Source organism: Enhydra lutris, unplaced genomic scaffold (genome assembly GCF_002288905.1).
Source record: "Enhydra lutris kenyoni isolate GAN:26980312 unplaced genomic scaffold, ASM228890v2 scaffoldscaffold6, whole genome shotgun sequence".
NCBI classification, from domain to species: Eukaryota; Metazoa; Chordata; class Mammalia; order Carnivora; family Mustelidae; genus Enhydra; species Enhydra lutris.
This window is the reverse complement of record NW_019154090.1, coordinates 27438103-27455536: the sequence shown is the minus strand read 5'-3', so window position 1 is coordinate 27455536 and position 17434 is coordinate 27438103. Positions and strand designations below refer to the sequence as shown.

Sequence of the window (17434 nt, the reverse complement as noted above, 5' to 3'; positions counted from 1 at the left end):
CCCCTTGCAGGTCCCCTTCCTGACACAGACCTCAGTCCTGGCTCTATCTGGATTCACTCTGTAGCCAGAGTCAGTTTCCTCCCCTATGAAGGAGGCCCTCAGGCCACCCAGAGGGGTTATGAGAATCCCCTTTCACGTCTCAAGTCTCAGGCTGGGCCAGCCACTGACCTCGTGCCCCACACCCATCCCCAAATCCCAGGATGAACAATTATGGAATTCTAATCCAAGACGTCTCCCTCCCCTTCCCCTTGTGAACACACAAGAGTCTGATGACCCAGGCCTTGAAAAACAAGCATTTGTGTTTATTAACCAAAGGGAGGAAGTCAGAGCAGTACAGACTCCTACCAGTCCCTCCTGTAGTCTACCCACCTAGGCCAGGTGGCCAAGGCCCTGCCCCCACCCTGAGCAAGTTCCCAGGGAACCAGGGCCCGCTGGGAAAGGAAGAGGAAGTCAGCAAAGGTTAGAGGCCAAGGAAGAAGGAAACAGAACTGCTCGGTGGACAGTGCCCCTCACTCTCAGTGGAGAAGGCTGAGTGCCCCAAATCTAAACCCAGGAGAAGAACCAGGCAGGACTTGTGTCAAAACCCCTACAAGTGAGGGGTAGGGGTTGGCCCAAGGTCAACAGGCAACCCTCTCCAGGGTCAGTCCTTGACAGACAGATACCACCCAGCCTCTGGTCTGTCCCAAGCCAGGGAATGGATGCAGAAGAGGTCGAGAGCCCAGCTGCCTCTCCTGGATGTGTCCTGTGCAAATGCGGAGTCCAGTGGAGGCCTAGCCCTCCGCGGTGGGGGCACCGCGTGCCTGCCGCAACCCATAGAGCCACTTGATCACTCGCGCGTTGCGCTCTACCACCGACACACCGTAGGGAACACGCTCCCGAGACCGCTCCTCAACAGTGGCAGAGCTACGGCGGGAGCAGTCCCCCTCCGAGCTGCCAGGCCCGGCACTGGGCCCGGCCAGGGAGACGATGTCTGAGCTGGCCCTCGCCAGGTGAGCCACGCCCAACCCCCGTGCCTCCTCCGGGTCTAGGCCGCAGAAGTTAAAGAATCGCTCCAGGTCAGCTGCTGCTCTGGAGAAGCGCTCACTCAAATCGGACTTGGAGCGCTGCAAACCTGGGGGCCGGGCTGGGCTGGAGGCAGGGGCAGTGCCTGGCGATGGGCAGGGCCGGGCAGGGGAGGCGGGGAGAGGACGGACATCCACTCGGCGGACAGCAGCCGTACTAGGTGGCGGGCGTGGAGGGTTGGCTGGGGGCGCCTGGTGGGCTCCTTCTGTCCGTCCAGGAGTACGGCTGGCCTCAGCAGGGGACGCAGGGCTATCACACAAGTCGATGAGGCTGCTAAGGATGTCCAGGTCCAGCTGGGGCCGACGGCCAGGGCCAGGCAGTACTCGGCGGCTAGGTGTGAGCACTGTGCGGCGAGTCCCAGGGCTGAAGAGGGGCTGCTTGGACAGCAGGGGCTGCACAGGTTCCTGGCGGGTGTTGGCCACGTGCAGGCTCTTGACATACTTGGCCTTGTCAGCCTCCAGGCGCTCCACAGCACTAGGTTTCCGGGCTCCACCATCTGCTGGCCTCCGGAGCAGGTAGCCAGGCACTTTGGTCCGCAGGCGGAAAGGTAGGGCAGATGTGTCCCGGGATCCCGGAGTCAGTGTGTCCACAGGCATGGCTGTTACATACCCCAAGGGCTTTGGTCTGAGGAGACCGGAGAAATGCGGAGACAGATCCAGAAAGTAGGCAGCTGGATGCTGGCAACTGCTACAAGGGAGGAAAGAAAGAGGCTGAGCACGCTCAGACAAAGGCTCAGCCAAGACTGAAAGGGGCTGAAGAGCCTTCCCTATTAAAAGGTAATGGCCACGCCCCCTCATTCACAGGGAGCCAATCAGCAGACAGAAAACCACCACTGAGGGGCCTGTGACTCCACCCACACCCCCGCCTCCTTCCCAGAGGACTAGGCCCCGCTGAGGCATAGAGAAAATGAGAAGTACCAAAGAAGAAAGACGTGAGTAGCATGGGCAGAAAAGACAGGGCAAGGCACGCTTTAAGGGAAGGAAAGTGGGCTCCATGCCGTACACTGGGCACCAGCCAGCTTAACCTCAATGGGTCCCCTTAACAGCTCTATTTTGCAGATAGGGAACTCAACCAACTTGATTAAGCTAACCCCCAAGTTGCTGGCTCTGGCCCCTTGCTTCCAAGCAGGGAGGTGCTGGTGCACCTGGTGACCCAGAGAAAGGGCTCCAACCCACACACTGCCTAAACTGCCCCCAGGGAACCTGGTACCACCTCCCACCCTTACCTACCCAGCCAGGAAGCTGCCCGGTGCTATTCACCCGTCTAGACATGCCAAGCCCCAGGCACAGCAGTAGAGCTGGTGGAGGAGGAGTGTAGAAAATCTCCACCCCCTACCCAAGCGAAGTCCAGACACTCATCAGCTTCCAGGATGGGACTTCGGTGCCAGCCCCACAGTGATCCAAGAAGGCCTGTCCGCTAGAAATGTCAGCCAGAACCTGAGCTATGCTGTTCCAAGAGAAGCCAGAAAAGCCCACAATCACACAACCCTGCTTGAGAGCATCCAGCAGACTCTGGATCTGCCAGCAGCCAGAGGATGGGCACCCAGAGGCAAGGGGGCCCACACCGATGTGCTCGTGCTCAAGTGTCCACATGATCAACTAAGCATCAAGGCCTTGGGCCCCAAGCATCAGACCAGCCCTGGTCCTTTTTCTAAGAAAGGGCTGGAGCCACAGTGTCCCCTCACCAACTCTCCCAGAGATGGGCCAGAAGAAAACCCATAAACCAAGTCCTGAAACTTCTCATCTGTAAAATGAAAGAGGAGGACTTTAGGTAATCCCCCAAAGGACATGTCATCTACACCTGTGTTGTATAATTCAACGGCTACTAGCCACATATGGCTATTCACCTTAGCTTTAAATCAAATAAAATCTTACACTTCTAGTTCCTCCATCACACTAGCCACATCTCAAGTGCTCAACAGCCACTATACTGGTCAATAGAGCAGACTGCAGATAAGAGATTTCCATCCGTATTGGAAACCTGTATAGACAGCCCCATGTGGTCACCCAGAATGACAGGAGGGGATTCTGGACTGGGGTGGGAAGGCAGGGATCCCTCCTGTGTGCTAGCCATTAGACAACATCCTCTCCTGGAATCCTCCAACAGCCTGTGAGAAGGGTCATTGTCATCTCATTTTACAACTGGGAGAAACTGAGACTAGAGAAGCAACCATCCTAAGTCCCAGGGCCGATAAAAAAGACACAAACTCCTATGAAGCCTAATGCACTCATCTGTGGCATTCATGTCACTTTATTCTTTGTTCTTCCCATTCCCCTAAAGTATCGGCTCCATGAAGGCAGGGGGTTTGTCTGTTTTACTCACTGAATCTGTTTTGGGACATTGCTTTCGACACATAACAGGTATTCGAAAAATTGTTACTGAATTGGAGTGTCCATGGGGACAAAACATGAACGGGAAGACCTTGGATAAACCACAGAGGGACACATCCAACCCACTGTAGGTACATGGGTCCAAGTTGGTAGGTATGGAATGTGCTAGGAGGCTAGAAATCCAGATGTGCACAAACACTCCAGATTCTTAAATCTCAGCAAATCCAATAATAATTTTTAAAACATGCGCAGAGCATGGAGCAAACAAACATGTCTGCAAACAGATCTGCTCTCCCCACACAGATCTAGTCCCCAGTTTGAAACCTCTGCAGTGGCAGCAATGTCAAGTTACTAGAACCCTGGGGGCTACTGGCCCAGAGCCAGAGCTGCTCCCAAGGCAAGAGGGATGAAGTGGGAAGGTAAGGCTGCCCCACTCCAGCAACCCCCCAGGAGACCTCAGGAGGGAAGGGTCTAACAGGAAAGGCAGCCTTGCTGAGCCCTGTCGAGGTAACTAGACTCTGCCCCACCCCCGTGGCCGCTGCCGCCTACCAAACCCGTCCAACCCGTTGGCGGTGGCAATTCCCTCCCGGGCACCATCCGGGGAAACAGAAGGAAGAAGGAGGTCAGATGGGCAGGGCCAGGGCAGAAACCTTGCGCCCTCGGACCGACCTGCTGGCCGCAGGGGCTCCCCCCGCGGCCGGACATACGCAAGGAGCCAAACCTGGCTAGAGGGCCACTGGCCAGCTCGCCCACCTGCCCGCAGTGTGCCCTGCTCCAGCAGCTGTGCCCACTACACACTCGGGTGCCTTATCTGGGATACGGTTAAAAATAGATCTGAGCCTCCAGGTCTCCGAGAGGATGGAGAGATAAAACAGGTCGAGGACCTTCCCAGCACCTGGCAAAAAGGCTGCGCTCCAAGAACGGGCTCATGGTTTTTCTGATGACTCTGACGACCTAACAGCCAGATTGCGCTCTCCGCCCACCTCCCCCTCAACTCCAGCCCAGCAGGGGTCTCTAAGCACGCTCAGCCTGTCGGAGCCGGAGCCACAGACAAAGGAGGCACGTGACAGAGGCAAATCCTAAACTGATCTGCTAAGCCCCATTTCAAAGGTGGGCAAACAGAGGTGTAGTGGTTCCCTCGAGTTAAAGCGGGGGTCCCAGTCCCCAGTCCCCTCGATCTCTGAGGCCTCCTCTCATCGCCAACGCCCCACCCACGTATTTCAAAGGCTACCCACAAAGGGCCCCCAGAGCGCCAACCGTGAGCCCTTCTCTTTGTCACCATACCCCCTTCCCACCTGCTTCCCTGGAGTCAGCCTGAGGGGTTGAGAGAGCTCAGATCCTCGGTCTGGCTTCTGCCTTGCCCCACTTCGGGGCAAGCTTGGAGACTCCCAGAGGCGGAGGAGGCCGCGAGCCCGCCGGCGCGCTGTGTGACCCTGGCCGCTCGCCACCCCTCTCTGAGCCCGGGTCGTCCTGGCTCTTAAGCCAGAGGGCTGACGGCAGGATTCCTGCGGTCTCGCCCAGGCGGGAAGGTGAGACCCTGCCCTACCCCCCGCCTCCCCGACAAGGGAGGGGTGGCTGGGCAGACCCCCCGAACCTGGCCCGGCGCCACCCGCCCGCACATACCTGGCTGCGCGCGCGCGGCTACGGAGCGCTCCTCCGGCCCGGCCCACCAGGCGCTCAGGTAACGCGCCTTTGCGCAACTTCCGGCGGCCGGTCCCCAGCAGGTGAACCCGCCGGCCCAGGTATCACCCGGAGGGGAAGAACGAAAGCCAGGCAGGGGCGGGAACCTGAGCCCGGGCGCCCCGGCAAAGGGCTCAACTCGTCGCAGAGACCCAGTTCTACCCCCAGGAAGTTCTCCCGCGAGCCGGGGCCGCGCCCCCCAATAGCCACACTGGCCGCAGCCGCACCTCTGGCACGGGCAAGGGCACCTATCTTGGAGATGGGCAAAACTGAGGCCCCCTCCCCCACAGCCTCAATGCCCGCGATAATGTTGACTGTGCCAGGCACGAGAAAGTGCTGTTCCTGGTATTAATTAACCCATTTTAATCTTCTCAACAACCCCTGTGAGGTGAACTCTATTATTATTCGCATTTGACTAATCGAATACCTGGCTGGGACAGGCTGAGCCAGTTGGCCCAAAGTCACCCTGAGGAGTCTGACCTGGGCACTTTCCCTCTAGACGAAGCCTTCGTGCCACCCCTTTCTACCTGTGTGTCCCTGAGCAGGTTGCTTGGACCCCTCTGGCTCTCCATTTTGCCAAGTGAGGGGAGTCTCACCCTCCAGGCCAGGTCAGTGGGAGTTCTTACCGTCTGAGAGGGCAGACAGAAACTCTGCAAGCTGTGAACATTAGTAACAACAGCGAGAGGAATAAGAATAACCAGAATTTTGGAGTTCCAGGCACTATACTTCTGTAAGTCTCTGGACATCCACCCACTCCTCCAACCACCACCACCTGCACAGGGAGGAACTCTTTAATCCCCATTTTACAGATGAGAAGACTGCAACACTCAAGAAGGAATCCTTGGGAGGGCCAAGACTGTCTCCTCTGCCAAAGGAAGCCCTATTATGTCACTTCAGGTGGCACACTTGATTGGGCCAGTTTGCATGGGGGTCCTGAGGCCCAAAGAAGGCAGGGCCCACCAGCCTCGGGCCCAAGCCAAGGGGAAGCCAAAGAGGGCCCAGTTCCATGTCTGTGCCAGTGGGGGCTGCACCCGGATTGGGGTGGAGGGCTGTGAGGGGACGGGAAGTGACTCAGAGAACAACTCTCCTCCCCCTGGGAGTGAGTCAGCTCTGAGGCCTCCTCCAGGCCCTGGAGCCTGATTTTAGGGGAATGAGGAGGCGAGCCTCAAGACCATCATTCCCCACAATGCCCTGCTGGGTCCCTGCCTGGCCCTCTACTGAGGCAACAATGGGAAAGAGATGAAATGGGGGGTGGGGGAGGGCTCAGTTAGGCAATAATAGTAGTAACAGCAAAGAAACAATAACATGTTCCTAATAGGGAAGAAATTTTCCCTTTCTCTGTACCTGGCACTGTTCTAAGCTCTTTATATACATTGACTCATCGAATCCCCACACTCACCCTGAGGTACTCCTGCTACATTCATTTTACAGCTGAGAAAAATGAGGCACAGTAAGGTGTGGCCACTTGCCAGAGGTTACACAGCTGGTAAATGGCAGAGCCAGGATCCGAACCCAGGAGCAGGTTTGGGGGAGTGGAGGGAAGTGGAGGAGACAGAAACTTCAGTGTTGGGCTTCAACCACTCACCAAATGATGCTATTGCCTCCCTCTCTGGGCCCCAGAGGGAGAAGCCACCTTAGGAAGCATTCCTGGCTGTGGGCCGGGGTCTCAGATTCCTCAATTATAAAATGGGGGCAAGATGGCAATATTTTTCCCCACAGAAATTAGATCTCTTATGGTTCTACATCACCTTAAAATAAAACCCAAACTCTCCACTTGGTCCTCAGGCCTTCCAGGATCTAGTCCCTGCCCTCTACTCCCCGCTCATCTCCAGCCTTTACTGCTCCAGCCACATAGCCCTCCCTGCTGTTCCTGAACACGCCAAGGTCTTTCCTGCCTCAGGGCCTTTGTACTATCTGTTCTCTGCTTAGAACCTCTTAGCTCATCTCCTTCAGGTCTCACCTCCTCAGAGAGGCCTCCCTGACTACCCTGAGACTCCTGCCAACTCTCTCACCTGGTTGTTTCCTTCCACACATTCATCCCACCCTGTCATTTTAGGTCTTCACTTATCAGTTGCTCATTTCCTATTTCTGTATTTTCATCCTCCAGGGACCAAGAACACACGTGTGTGCTGGGCATGCTGCTGATTAAGTGGCAGGCCTGGAACCTAGGCCACTTCAAAGACCAAGGCCCTTTAGCACCAAGCCTCTTGCCAACCCCCAATCACATCAAAGGTGTTCCCCCATCTCTCTCCACATTCCCCTCCAGTCTCAAGTCACCCCCATTCAAGCTGGGCCCTGGCCACTTCTAGATGAGCTGTATTCTTTCTTTGGAGACATCACATCCAAACCTTTGCACACACAGTATCTGCTCCCACAATGCCCTTCCCCAACTCCAGTCCCAAGGCCGCCTCTGAAGCATGGACTCTGGGACCAGCCCATCAGGGTTCAAATCCCAGCTCCATCTCTGATTAGCTACAAGACCTTGGGCAAGACAGTCAAGTTTCCAAGGCCTTAGTTTCCCCAACCATAAAACGGGACTGGTAACAGTGCCTGTCTCCCAGCCTGGGCATGACAAACACCACCAAAATAGGACTCTGCAGTGCCCAGCTCCTGGGTGAAGACTTCACCACCCAGAATGTTGACCCAGTTCTCTCAGAGCTTATAAATCTATGCACACAAGACCTCTTCAACAGACGTTTCTTTAAACAAAGTGTACAAATGGTCAATAGGCATGTGGAAAGATGCTTAGCATGATACATCATTAGGGACATGTAAATCCAAACCACAGGGAGATAACGTGTCACATCCATCCAGATAACCAATATAACAATAAGCAAGCAAGCAGAAAACAAAACAAAACAAAAAAACCCACAGCCACAGAAAATACCAAGTGTTGGTGAGGATATGAAGAAATTGGAAATTGGAAATTGGAAATTGTGCCCTGCCGGTGGGAATATAAGATGGCACGGCCATGGTAGAAACAGCATAGTGGTTAGGAAAAATTTAAAAAGAATTACCATAGGACCCAGCAATCTTACTCCTGGGTGTAGACACCAAAGAACTGAAACCAAGGGCTTGAACAGATGTGGTAACCCCAATGTTCATAGGAGGAGTCTTCACAATAACCCAAAGGTAGAGGCAACCAAGTGTCCATGGACAAATGTGAGATGAACATACGCTGAAATATTATTTAGCCTTTATAAGCAAGGAGCTTCTGACACCCGCTACAACGTGGGTGAACCTCAAAAACACTATACTAAGTGAAATAAGTCAGGCCCAGAAGGACAAATATTGAGGAAAAAAAGGAGGGGGGCAAATATTGTATGATTTCACTTCCATGAGGCACAGAGAGTGGTCAAATCCATAGAGACAGAAAGTAGAAAGGTGCTTTCCAGGTACTGGTGGGGAAGAGAAAATGAGGAGCTGGTGGTAAGGTCTGGGCATGGCGTGAACTTCCTTCATGCCGCTGAACTGTACCTTACACATGGTTAAAATGCTCAGTTTTATGTTCTATATATTCTTCCAAAAAAAAAAAAAAAAGGAAAAAGAGAGTCCACAGACTGGAGCCAGAACCCCCGGATCCACATTCCTGCTCTGACCTGGTCCAAGTTACTAAACCTCTCTTGCATTCAGTTTCCCTTCGTAAGATGTGAAAAAAAGCAGCGGTAACTACCTGACATCATAGAATGAAGGAAATTAAGTGCATGCATGCTTAGAAAGGACTTGGCACACAGTAAGTGCCCAGGGGGTGTTAGTGATTAGTTTTCACTGAGGGGGCGAGAGGCGTGGTTTCGATGTTTAGAATTTTCATGACATTCTGCAATCCCCCACCCCAACCCCTTCCTTCCATCTGCTGCTTCTTTCTGTTCAGCAGAAGCCAGGCCATGACTTAGGTGGAGACAGAGAGGCCCTCACCTGCCCTGGAGGAGGATCAGGAAGGCTCCAGGCAACAGGGAGGGTCCAGCCAATAGGGCAGGCCAGCTTGATTTCAGCCCAGCTGTCCGGGTCAGAGACACCCAGCGGGGCATCCTCCAGGCCCACGCCAGGCCCCGTGCTATTTCTGGAGTCTCCCCAGACACTCATGCCCCGGCCTGCCTGTAGTCAACCTTGCCCAGTGCTGATCTCCTGTCGGCTGACGGACAGTCCAACTCCACCAACTTGTTTATCTGTGCCTCGGTTTGTACCTGAAGTTGCAAAATGAGGACAAAGGGACTTGCAGTGGAGACAGAGAGAAACCACATGCAACACTGCAGGGAAGGGCCCAGTTCACAAGGATGGGGAAGGTGGAGGTTGGGGCAGACGCACGGGCAAGTCCACTTCCTGCCCTGGACTGCCCTCTGCCCAGGCCTGAGCTCACCATCTTATCTTGGCCCCGGAGATGTGAAGAAACTTGCCCAAAGTCACACGGCAAGTCAAGGACAGATCACAGGACAGTGGTCTTATGATTAAATATATAATCTGTAATGATTTTTATAATATATATATCATACATATATAATTTATACATTTATATATTATATATATATGATTTTTTTAACAAGGTGCTATATGCCCATGACTCAAAATTCAAAAACTATAAAGAGAATGAAGTAAAAATAAACTCCTTCCCACTTCAGTCCCTAGCCACGCAGTTCCCCACCCTGCAGGCACCACTGTAACTAGACAATCGCGTGTCCTTCCAGGGAGATTTTTGGTAGATACAAGCAATAATGGGCATATATTCTTTCTATTTTTTTACACATATGGCAACACGCTGTGTGTACTGTTTCCACCTTGTTCTTTTTACTCAACCATACATGTTTTAATAATATTAATATATTACTAATTCTAATATCTATTATTAATATACTTAATCATATAGGTTGTTCCCTAATATATGTGGGGGTACCTTAGCCCATAAAGAACCGTCAGCCCCTGCTGGTGACCACCCAGTGTGCGTCCAGACACCCCCCATGACAAACCACCCTGGGGCGTCACTGCACCTTGTGTTGCCAAGAAGTGGGTCAGTGGGGCTGGGTATGTGCTTGTGATTATGAGAGAGACGTTGTACTGTGTTCTACAGAGGCCATGCAAGTTGATCTCCACCAGCAGAAAACACAGCAAATAGTCAAGAACTGTTCATTGCCCGGGTGACTCGGTCGGTTGAGCGACAGTGTCTTGGTTCCTGCTCAGGTCATGATCTCAGGGTCCTGGGATCTGAGCCCCCTTCCTGGGGGTTGGGCTCCCCTCTCCTTCTGCCCCCCTCCCTGCTCACACATTCTCTATCTCTGTTTCTCTCTCTCTCTAAAATCTTTTAAAAAATACTAATAACTGTTAGCTTTAGTTATCTTGATAAGAGGTTTTGGAACCCTTCAATTTTGCCCTGGAGGCAAGGGCCTCACCTGAGCCCCTCCTCCTATCACATTCCAGTGGAGGAAGATAATCAACTCCCTAATAAGTGAAATACATAGCACATCGTCGGATGGGTAAATGCCACTGAGAGAAATAGTAGAGACAAGGGGGATGGCAGGGCATAGGAAGTCAATAAATATTTGTTGAAAGAATAAATGAAAGACTTATTTTCTTTCTGAGTTCCCAGAGCACCCCCAGGAGGCAGGGCCTGGTCTAGGTCAGATGCTCCAGGCAGAGGGGTCGCTGCCCCTTCCTCAATTCCAGAGTCTCTGGGGACTAGTCGCTTCAGGTTGAATGGCTGCCTCTACCCATTCCCCCACCCTGGGGCGGATTCCCAGAATCTGAAGAATTCTAGATCAGAAGAATCTAACAGCGGCCCCAGGACCAGAGCACCCGCTGCCCATCTAGCATTTAGCCCAGAAATGTCAGTACAGTGGGATCGTACCCCCGCCGCCACCCCGCTCCCCCACCCAGAACAGCCCCCTGAGAGAGACAGCACTGAGATTCAGGACCCCTTGGGCAGAAGGACCCCAAAAACGAGCCCTGAGTCCAACCTCTGGCGTTCTGGAGAAGAGAAGCCCGTGCCCAGAAGGGGCGTTCAGGCGACGGTGCGGGAGCGGAGCCGGAGGGAAATGATCCCGCCAGGGCTCCGGGGCTTAGCAGCCTTGTGGCTAAGCGGCTGACAAACTGACCACCAGTTGCTCATCTGGGTCTCTCAAGACAAATACAGACCTACCCAGACTGGAGACTTCGAAGTAGAGCAGAAAGACCTGAACTGGATTCTCCAGCCGACCTCGCTGGGCTAGAACACTTCACTCTCTGCCCCTCAGCGTTCTCCTCCGTAAAATGGGGTACCGCCGCCTCCCCGCACGTACGACGCGGAGAGGACGCATACAAAAGGCGCACGGTGAACGAAGCCCCCACCTCCCCAGACCTGGGCTCGGGCGCCAGTCCACCCGCCCCCTCACCTGGAGCGGTAGCTAGGCAAGTCCTGGCTCCTCCGGTGCGGGTCTCGGAGAGGCTGACAGCTCGGACCCGGGCTGGGAATGGCCGCGCCCAAAGCGGCTCGGGGGGGCTGGGGACCCGCAAAGGCCTCTTGAGATGCTGTGCGCACCCGAAATGAACCGGGGCACCTGACTATCCCAAGGCCCCCACCAGAGCGGAGGTCCCGGGGGCACAGAGGAAGGGGAAGTGAGCTTGCCGCTTCCCCACCCCCGGCGCCGGAATGGTTTGCCCCGGACATCCTGATTGGTTGGTCGCTTCCGTTCGAACGCCGCGCCGCCCGGGTTGCCAGGCAACCGCTTAGCTTTGGCCTGGCAAGTGAGCGCCCCGCCTCGGCAGCCCAGCTCAGCCCCCTAAGCCGCTGCCTGTCCTCTCCTCCCTCCCCACAACCCAGCTCAGCCCCGCTGGCCTGTTCTTCCCGCGCCGCTGCAGCTCAGGAGCCTAGTTTTTTCCCTTGACTAGGACTTTCTCCTGGTCCCCAACAGGATAAGGCACCATTTAGGGTCCCCAGCTAGTCTCCATTTCGCCTTTGCAGGCCCGCTGTGTGAGCTCGGGCTAGCCCTTTTCCCTCTCTGTTCTCCCAACTGCACAGTCGGAAATTGAAAAATGTGCATATCCAGCAATCCTGAACTTTACTAAGGAAATGACTGAAGATATGAGTGAAGATTAATATTCACCCTAGAAAAATAATGGAAATTACTCCAATGCTCAACAGAAGAAGATTGGTTAGCTCAATCCATCCTGAGGAAGATCTAAGTTTATTGAGCTTTTTACATGCCAGGTAGCTTCGCATGACATAACTCTTGTCAGTGCTCATGGCATAACCCTTTGAGATAGGTACCTTTAATTATCCCCACTTCCTGATGAGGAATGTTATGCAGTCATTAAAAATGATGTAGTTAAAGATATTTAAAGTATAAGGGAAATGCAAAGAAAGCTTTTTAAAAGTATGTTTCATAGCATACTATATATTAAATATGTAATTGTAACATCACATGTATTTGTGTAAAACTATAATAGCAGTTCATTTCCTTTTTTGTGCTTTTGTGGATTTTCCAATTTCCAACACTTAAATATGTCAAGAAAAAAAAAAAAGTTTTAAAAAGGATTGGAATAAGTAAGTACCCTTCGAGATGAGGACATTTCTTAGCTGTGACTCACTGCTTGGGTCTAAGGCATTGTTGAATTTGGAGCCAACCTCTGTTTTCTCATCCAGATGGTGACTTTCATTCTTTGATTGGATTGTCAACGATGGAGCACTTACTATATACATACTTTGGGCTGCTGGGGGAGAGGGACTAATAAGATACCAGTAGCTAACAATGACTGCACCTTTTGGCATGGGCACTAATCAGATCAGAGTAGATACCGTCATAAACAGGGAGTCTGACTATATCCGTGAGAGGCAGCTAAGTATCAGATATGGCGCTAACTGTACCCTCTGCTAGACTGGGCTGCTCAAAGCTTTACACGTATTTTCTCACTTGACTTCATTACTATGTGGGGGGGGGGAGGGATTCTATTATTGTTCTCATTTTATAAATGAAAACACTAAGTTTTGTCTGGATCCAGCAGGAGTCCAAGCTGTTCTGTTAGGTTGCCATATACAACACCAGTCGGCAGCAGCAGTCACAAAAGGCAAGGAGGATCCCGTGATTGTAAAAGACAGAGAAAACTGAGCAGGGGCAGATCCAGACTGGGTACTTCCTGAGGCTTACCCAATTTAGGGAGATTTGTTTAAGAAAAGAACTACAAAATCACAAATATAAAATTAGGTTAAAAGGTGATTATTTGGTTAGAAAGATAAAAGAAACCTCAAAAATGGCAAATACCACAAATGTTGCAAAACCCAGAAAAATAACATTATTTCTGTGAGTTATGTAATTGGCATACGTCCATAATGCTTTTCACAAACAAGCTTCTGCTGGCTCGATGTATACGTTTCATACCTCTCCTCAACTACATACTGATACTGGTAATATTGGGCACCGTAAAACCATTCATATTTATATATTGAGATATGATCTCTGACCCTGCACTTTCATGTCAACCATGACATGTCTGTGGTGGCAGATGTCACAACACACGTCAGGGGTATTCCTGGAAATCATCACCAGCTGGTAATAACTTTTCACAAAAGGGACTGGAAACAACATAAATAAAACCACTAAACCCACACGCTCAATGTCAAGTTCCCCTTAGCCAAATCCCCAAAATGCTCACACTCACTCCAACATTATCTGAGACACGGGGAAGTCAGAATGGAAGGAGATGATGGTTTTAACAGAGTGAGGTTTAAATACCTCACTTCCACAAGTTTTACTAAAGCACATGCAAGCACATTGCTAGGGAGCCTGCCAGACCTTGGCTTCCCTGTCATTAAAATAGGAATGACGACAATGGGGTCATGGTTGGATTCTTCTCTGAGATATACAACTTTAATCAGGGGTTGGGAGATCTCTGAGATGCTTGGATAAAGGTCCTGCTGACCCTTGCATCTTCAAAACTTGCTTCTGCCCTACATGCCCTGGAGCTTAAAACAAATAGGATAACACAAAAATCCTGAGCCTTATTCCCTTAGGCAGGCACAGGCCAGACAGAGGGCAGAAGGAACTTCCCCTAGGCTCCAGATTAGGCCACATGAAGAGACATTATTTGGGCACACTCAGATTCTAGAACTCTTCGCATCTTCACACGCTACCAACCTATTGGCCATGCTCCCTGTTTCTAAGGATTTGTTAAGCCCCTGGTACCAGCTCACGGTGATTAAAATCATCCCAGTCCTTCTCCTCTCTCGCCATGTGGGAGTGGGGAGGGAGAGCCCTCAAGAGTAAGCAGATGGACAAACTGTCATTAGTGTGCCCAGATAAAAGGGACCTAGACGATCCTTACAGTCGTCCTGACCTGGCAGGTGAGCAGCAATAACATCGTGCCCCATCCACAAGCCTGCGGCTGCTTCAGCGCCTCCTTCAACACCCTGACCTTGGCAGTGTTTTCTCTCCTCAACTCGAAACCGAGATGAAATCAGCCTCAGATACCAGCTCCCTATCTTCTGTGCCCCCCACCCCATGGCTGTTTTTTGTTTTGGCAGCTGGAACGTGGCCCTCTGGAGGCCTTGAGGTGGTGTGAGGGGCAGGCAGCAGGGGGAACGGGAGACCAAGGATAATTCCTGGGTCTGAACTTTCCGGTCCCAGGAGAGGCAGCCTGTCAAGCCTTCAGGAGAGGCCTTGTGAGCCGTTCTGAGACACAACTGTCAAGCCAAGCCCCTCCTCGGTTCTCATCCAATGAAACTGTAAGAGAGATGAGACAAAAATGATTATTGCTGTCTGAAGCCACTGAGTTTTGTGATGATTTGTTACCCAGCAGTAGAGAATACCTAGGGACTTTTGCAAATCCCCATGTCCAGGTTGCAACTACATCTGAACCCCTGGGAGAGGGGCATGGGCATCGAGTTTCCACGCCAAGGTTGAAACTCTGTGGGGGAGCTCCCATGGCCCTCCCGTTGGGGAGGCGGCTCTCCTCTGGGCTCCTCTGGGCCAAACTGGCCGGCAGCACGTCCCCTGACCTCACAGTCTGCAGACCTCTTATCAGGTAAGTAGATGTGGTGATGGCACCCAGCTGACCTCCTGGACAATCCCACAGTGTGCCACCTGGGAAGGGCCCTGGGGAGCATAAATACGGGGCTCTCGAGGTGCAACTATTATCACAGAACTGCTGCTTGGGCTTGGCATCCCTCTGCTTCTCATTTTCTGAGCCTCAGCTTTCTGTCTGGACAATTAGGAGACAGCAGCAGGACTGGGCAAGTTGCACTCACCCCTGCAGACTTCCTCCCTTCACCTCCTCTTGGTTGGTTTCAGGATGTATTTACTCATTCAACAAATATTTTCTGAGTCCCTGCTCTGTGCCGATTAGTAGGAAGAGAGATGGCAGCCTGGGAGTCACATTCTGGTGAGGGAGACAGAACAATAGAGGAGTAACTGAATCAACAAATGAGACATGTTATAAATAAAAGTAAAGCGGAGTTAGGTGATGGCCATGATAGAAAAGGAGCTGTTTTATGATCAGGGAGGCCCTCTGATGTGAGGCCTAAAGTGTAAAAAAGAGGCAGGGAGGCCTGGGTGGCTCCGTTGGTTAAGCAGTCGACTCCTGATTTCATTTTAGGTCGTGATCACAGGATGGTGAGATGTGTTGGATTCCTGCTGGGCATGGAGCCTGCTTAAGATTCTCTCTCTCCCTCTTCCTTCACCCACCTTGAAGAGTGAAGGGGAAAACAAAAAGACAGCCGTGTGGAAATCTAGAGACACACTGAGAGGGGAAACATGTGCAAGGGTCCTGGGGCAAGAATGAGTTCGTTATATATGAACTAAAATGCCAATGACTGAAATGGAGGGACAGGGAAAGACTGATGTGAAATTGATCTAGACCACAGGGAGGCATTTAGAATGTAAAGGTAATAACAGAAAACATTTTAAAAGGTAACATTAACACAAATAATGCCCATAAATGTCATGTTTATAAGTGAAAGCTAATTAAGATTCCACTTATAGAAAAATTGGTTTCATTTTCTATTAACAATAGTCAAATTCTAAAGGTGTGTACCAGATCACCTTCAAGTTGGATGTTAGGATACATGATGCAAAATGGGAACTAATTTCCTTTGCTTCCAAGGAAGATGCTTTATGTGCTTTGCAGTAAACTATAATTTATAGTGAATAGTCAAACATCAAAAAATGTCAGTGAGCATTATTGGGCAATATTCAAATAATGTAATATTTGAATCTCCTAGAAAGGGAGAGCATTATACAGAATCACGTACCAAAATTGCCAATTAAAGGACTTATTTGGGGGGTGCCTGGGTGGCTCAATGGGTTAAGCCTCTGCGGGTTAAGCCTCTGCCTTCAGCTCAGGTCACGATCTCAGGGTCCTGGGAGAGGGCCCCCACATCGGCTCTCTGCTCAGCAGGGAGCCTGCTTCCCCCCTCTCCCCCAACCACCTGCCTTTCTGCCTCCTTGTGATCTCTCTCTTTGTGTCAAATAAATAAATAAAATCTTAAAAAATAAATAAAAATAAAAAATAAAGAACTTATTTTGCTTCTCAGACTTGTTATTTCTTGGGACATCACTCCTAAGATTTGTCTAAAGTGTCTTATGCATATAAACTTGTAAATATTCCTTGTACTTGCAAGAATGACTCACCCTTAGCAGCAGCCAGAAACATGATCACACACTTGTGTCTGGCTACAGTCACAAGCAAGACTATCCAGTCAGATGGTAATCACTTCTCTCCTCCACACTCCTGACCTGGTTTCTGAAGGTAGTAACTGTAACCTTCAACTCCACTTGTTAGTATTTCTGCCTTCAACTTGACATGAATGGATTCCTTCCAGCCAGCAATGCCTCCTTGTTGATCGCTGAGCTTTAATTCCTGCAAGATAGTCATATTTTCCCATTTTTCCCAATTTCTCAACTGATTTTCTCAGGACTTGGGATCTGAAAAAGTATACAAATTTCCCAAGAAACGTTAAGAAAGAGTTCCCACATGGAAACCATACACTATAGAACATGGATTCAAGAAATATTCACCATATTTCTGACTGTGATTATAGCTAAGAAGCAGCTGAGTGATGAGTATAAAAGGAGAAACAAAAGGAGATTAAATTGTAAAAAATAAGAATAATTATCATTATAATTATTATTTATTATGATTATTTTTAATATTTTATAATAATATTAATGTATTTAAAATTTATTATTATTATTATTATTTAAAGGTACAAAGCACCAGTTCAAGACCAAGATCAGGAATTCTGGGGTCGGCCAGTCAGGGTTCCAATCCCCGTTCTACCACCCACCTGCTGCCTGATTGGAAAATTCCTCAAATGCTGGACTTCCGGCCTCTTTGTCTTTAATGGACGTTACTGCACCTGCGTTGGAAGGAGTTACCTTGAGTCCCCAAGATGATCCCCGCAA

The 17434-nt window shown here is 50.9% G+C and overlaps 1 protein-coding gene across 1 annotated transcript; it reads right to left on the bottom strand.

The window, feature by feature from the left end:
• Positions 1-303: 303 nt before the first annotated feature.
• Positions 304-11684, bottom strand: LOC111141701 (family with sequence similarity 110 member A). Its single transcript, XM_022494469.1, has 2 exons — positions 11432-11684; positions 304-1749 (listed from the first exon to the last, which is right to left on the bottom strand). The coding sequence occupies exon 2, from the start codon at positions 1656-1658 to the stop codon at positions 771-773; it is 888 nt and encodes a 295-aa protein (XP_022350177.1). The 5' UTR covers positions 1659-1749; positions 11432-11684; the 3' UTR covers positions 304-770.
• Positions 11685-17434: the final 5750 nt, after the last annotated feature.

Excerpts from the sequence above, each read along its gene's own strand:
- LOC111141701 (XM_022494469.1), bottom strand. The coding sequence starts at position 1,658 with ATGCCTGTGGACACACTGACTCCGGGATCCCGGGACACATCTGCCCTA.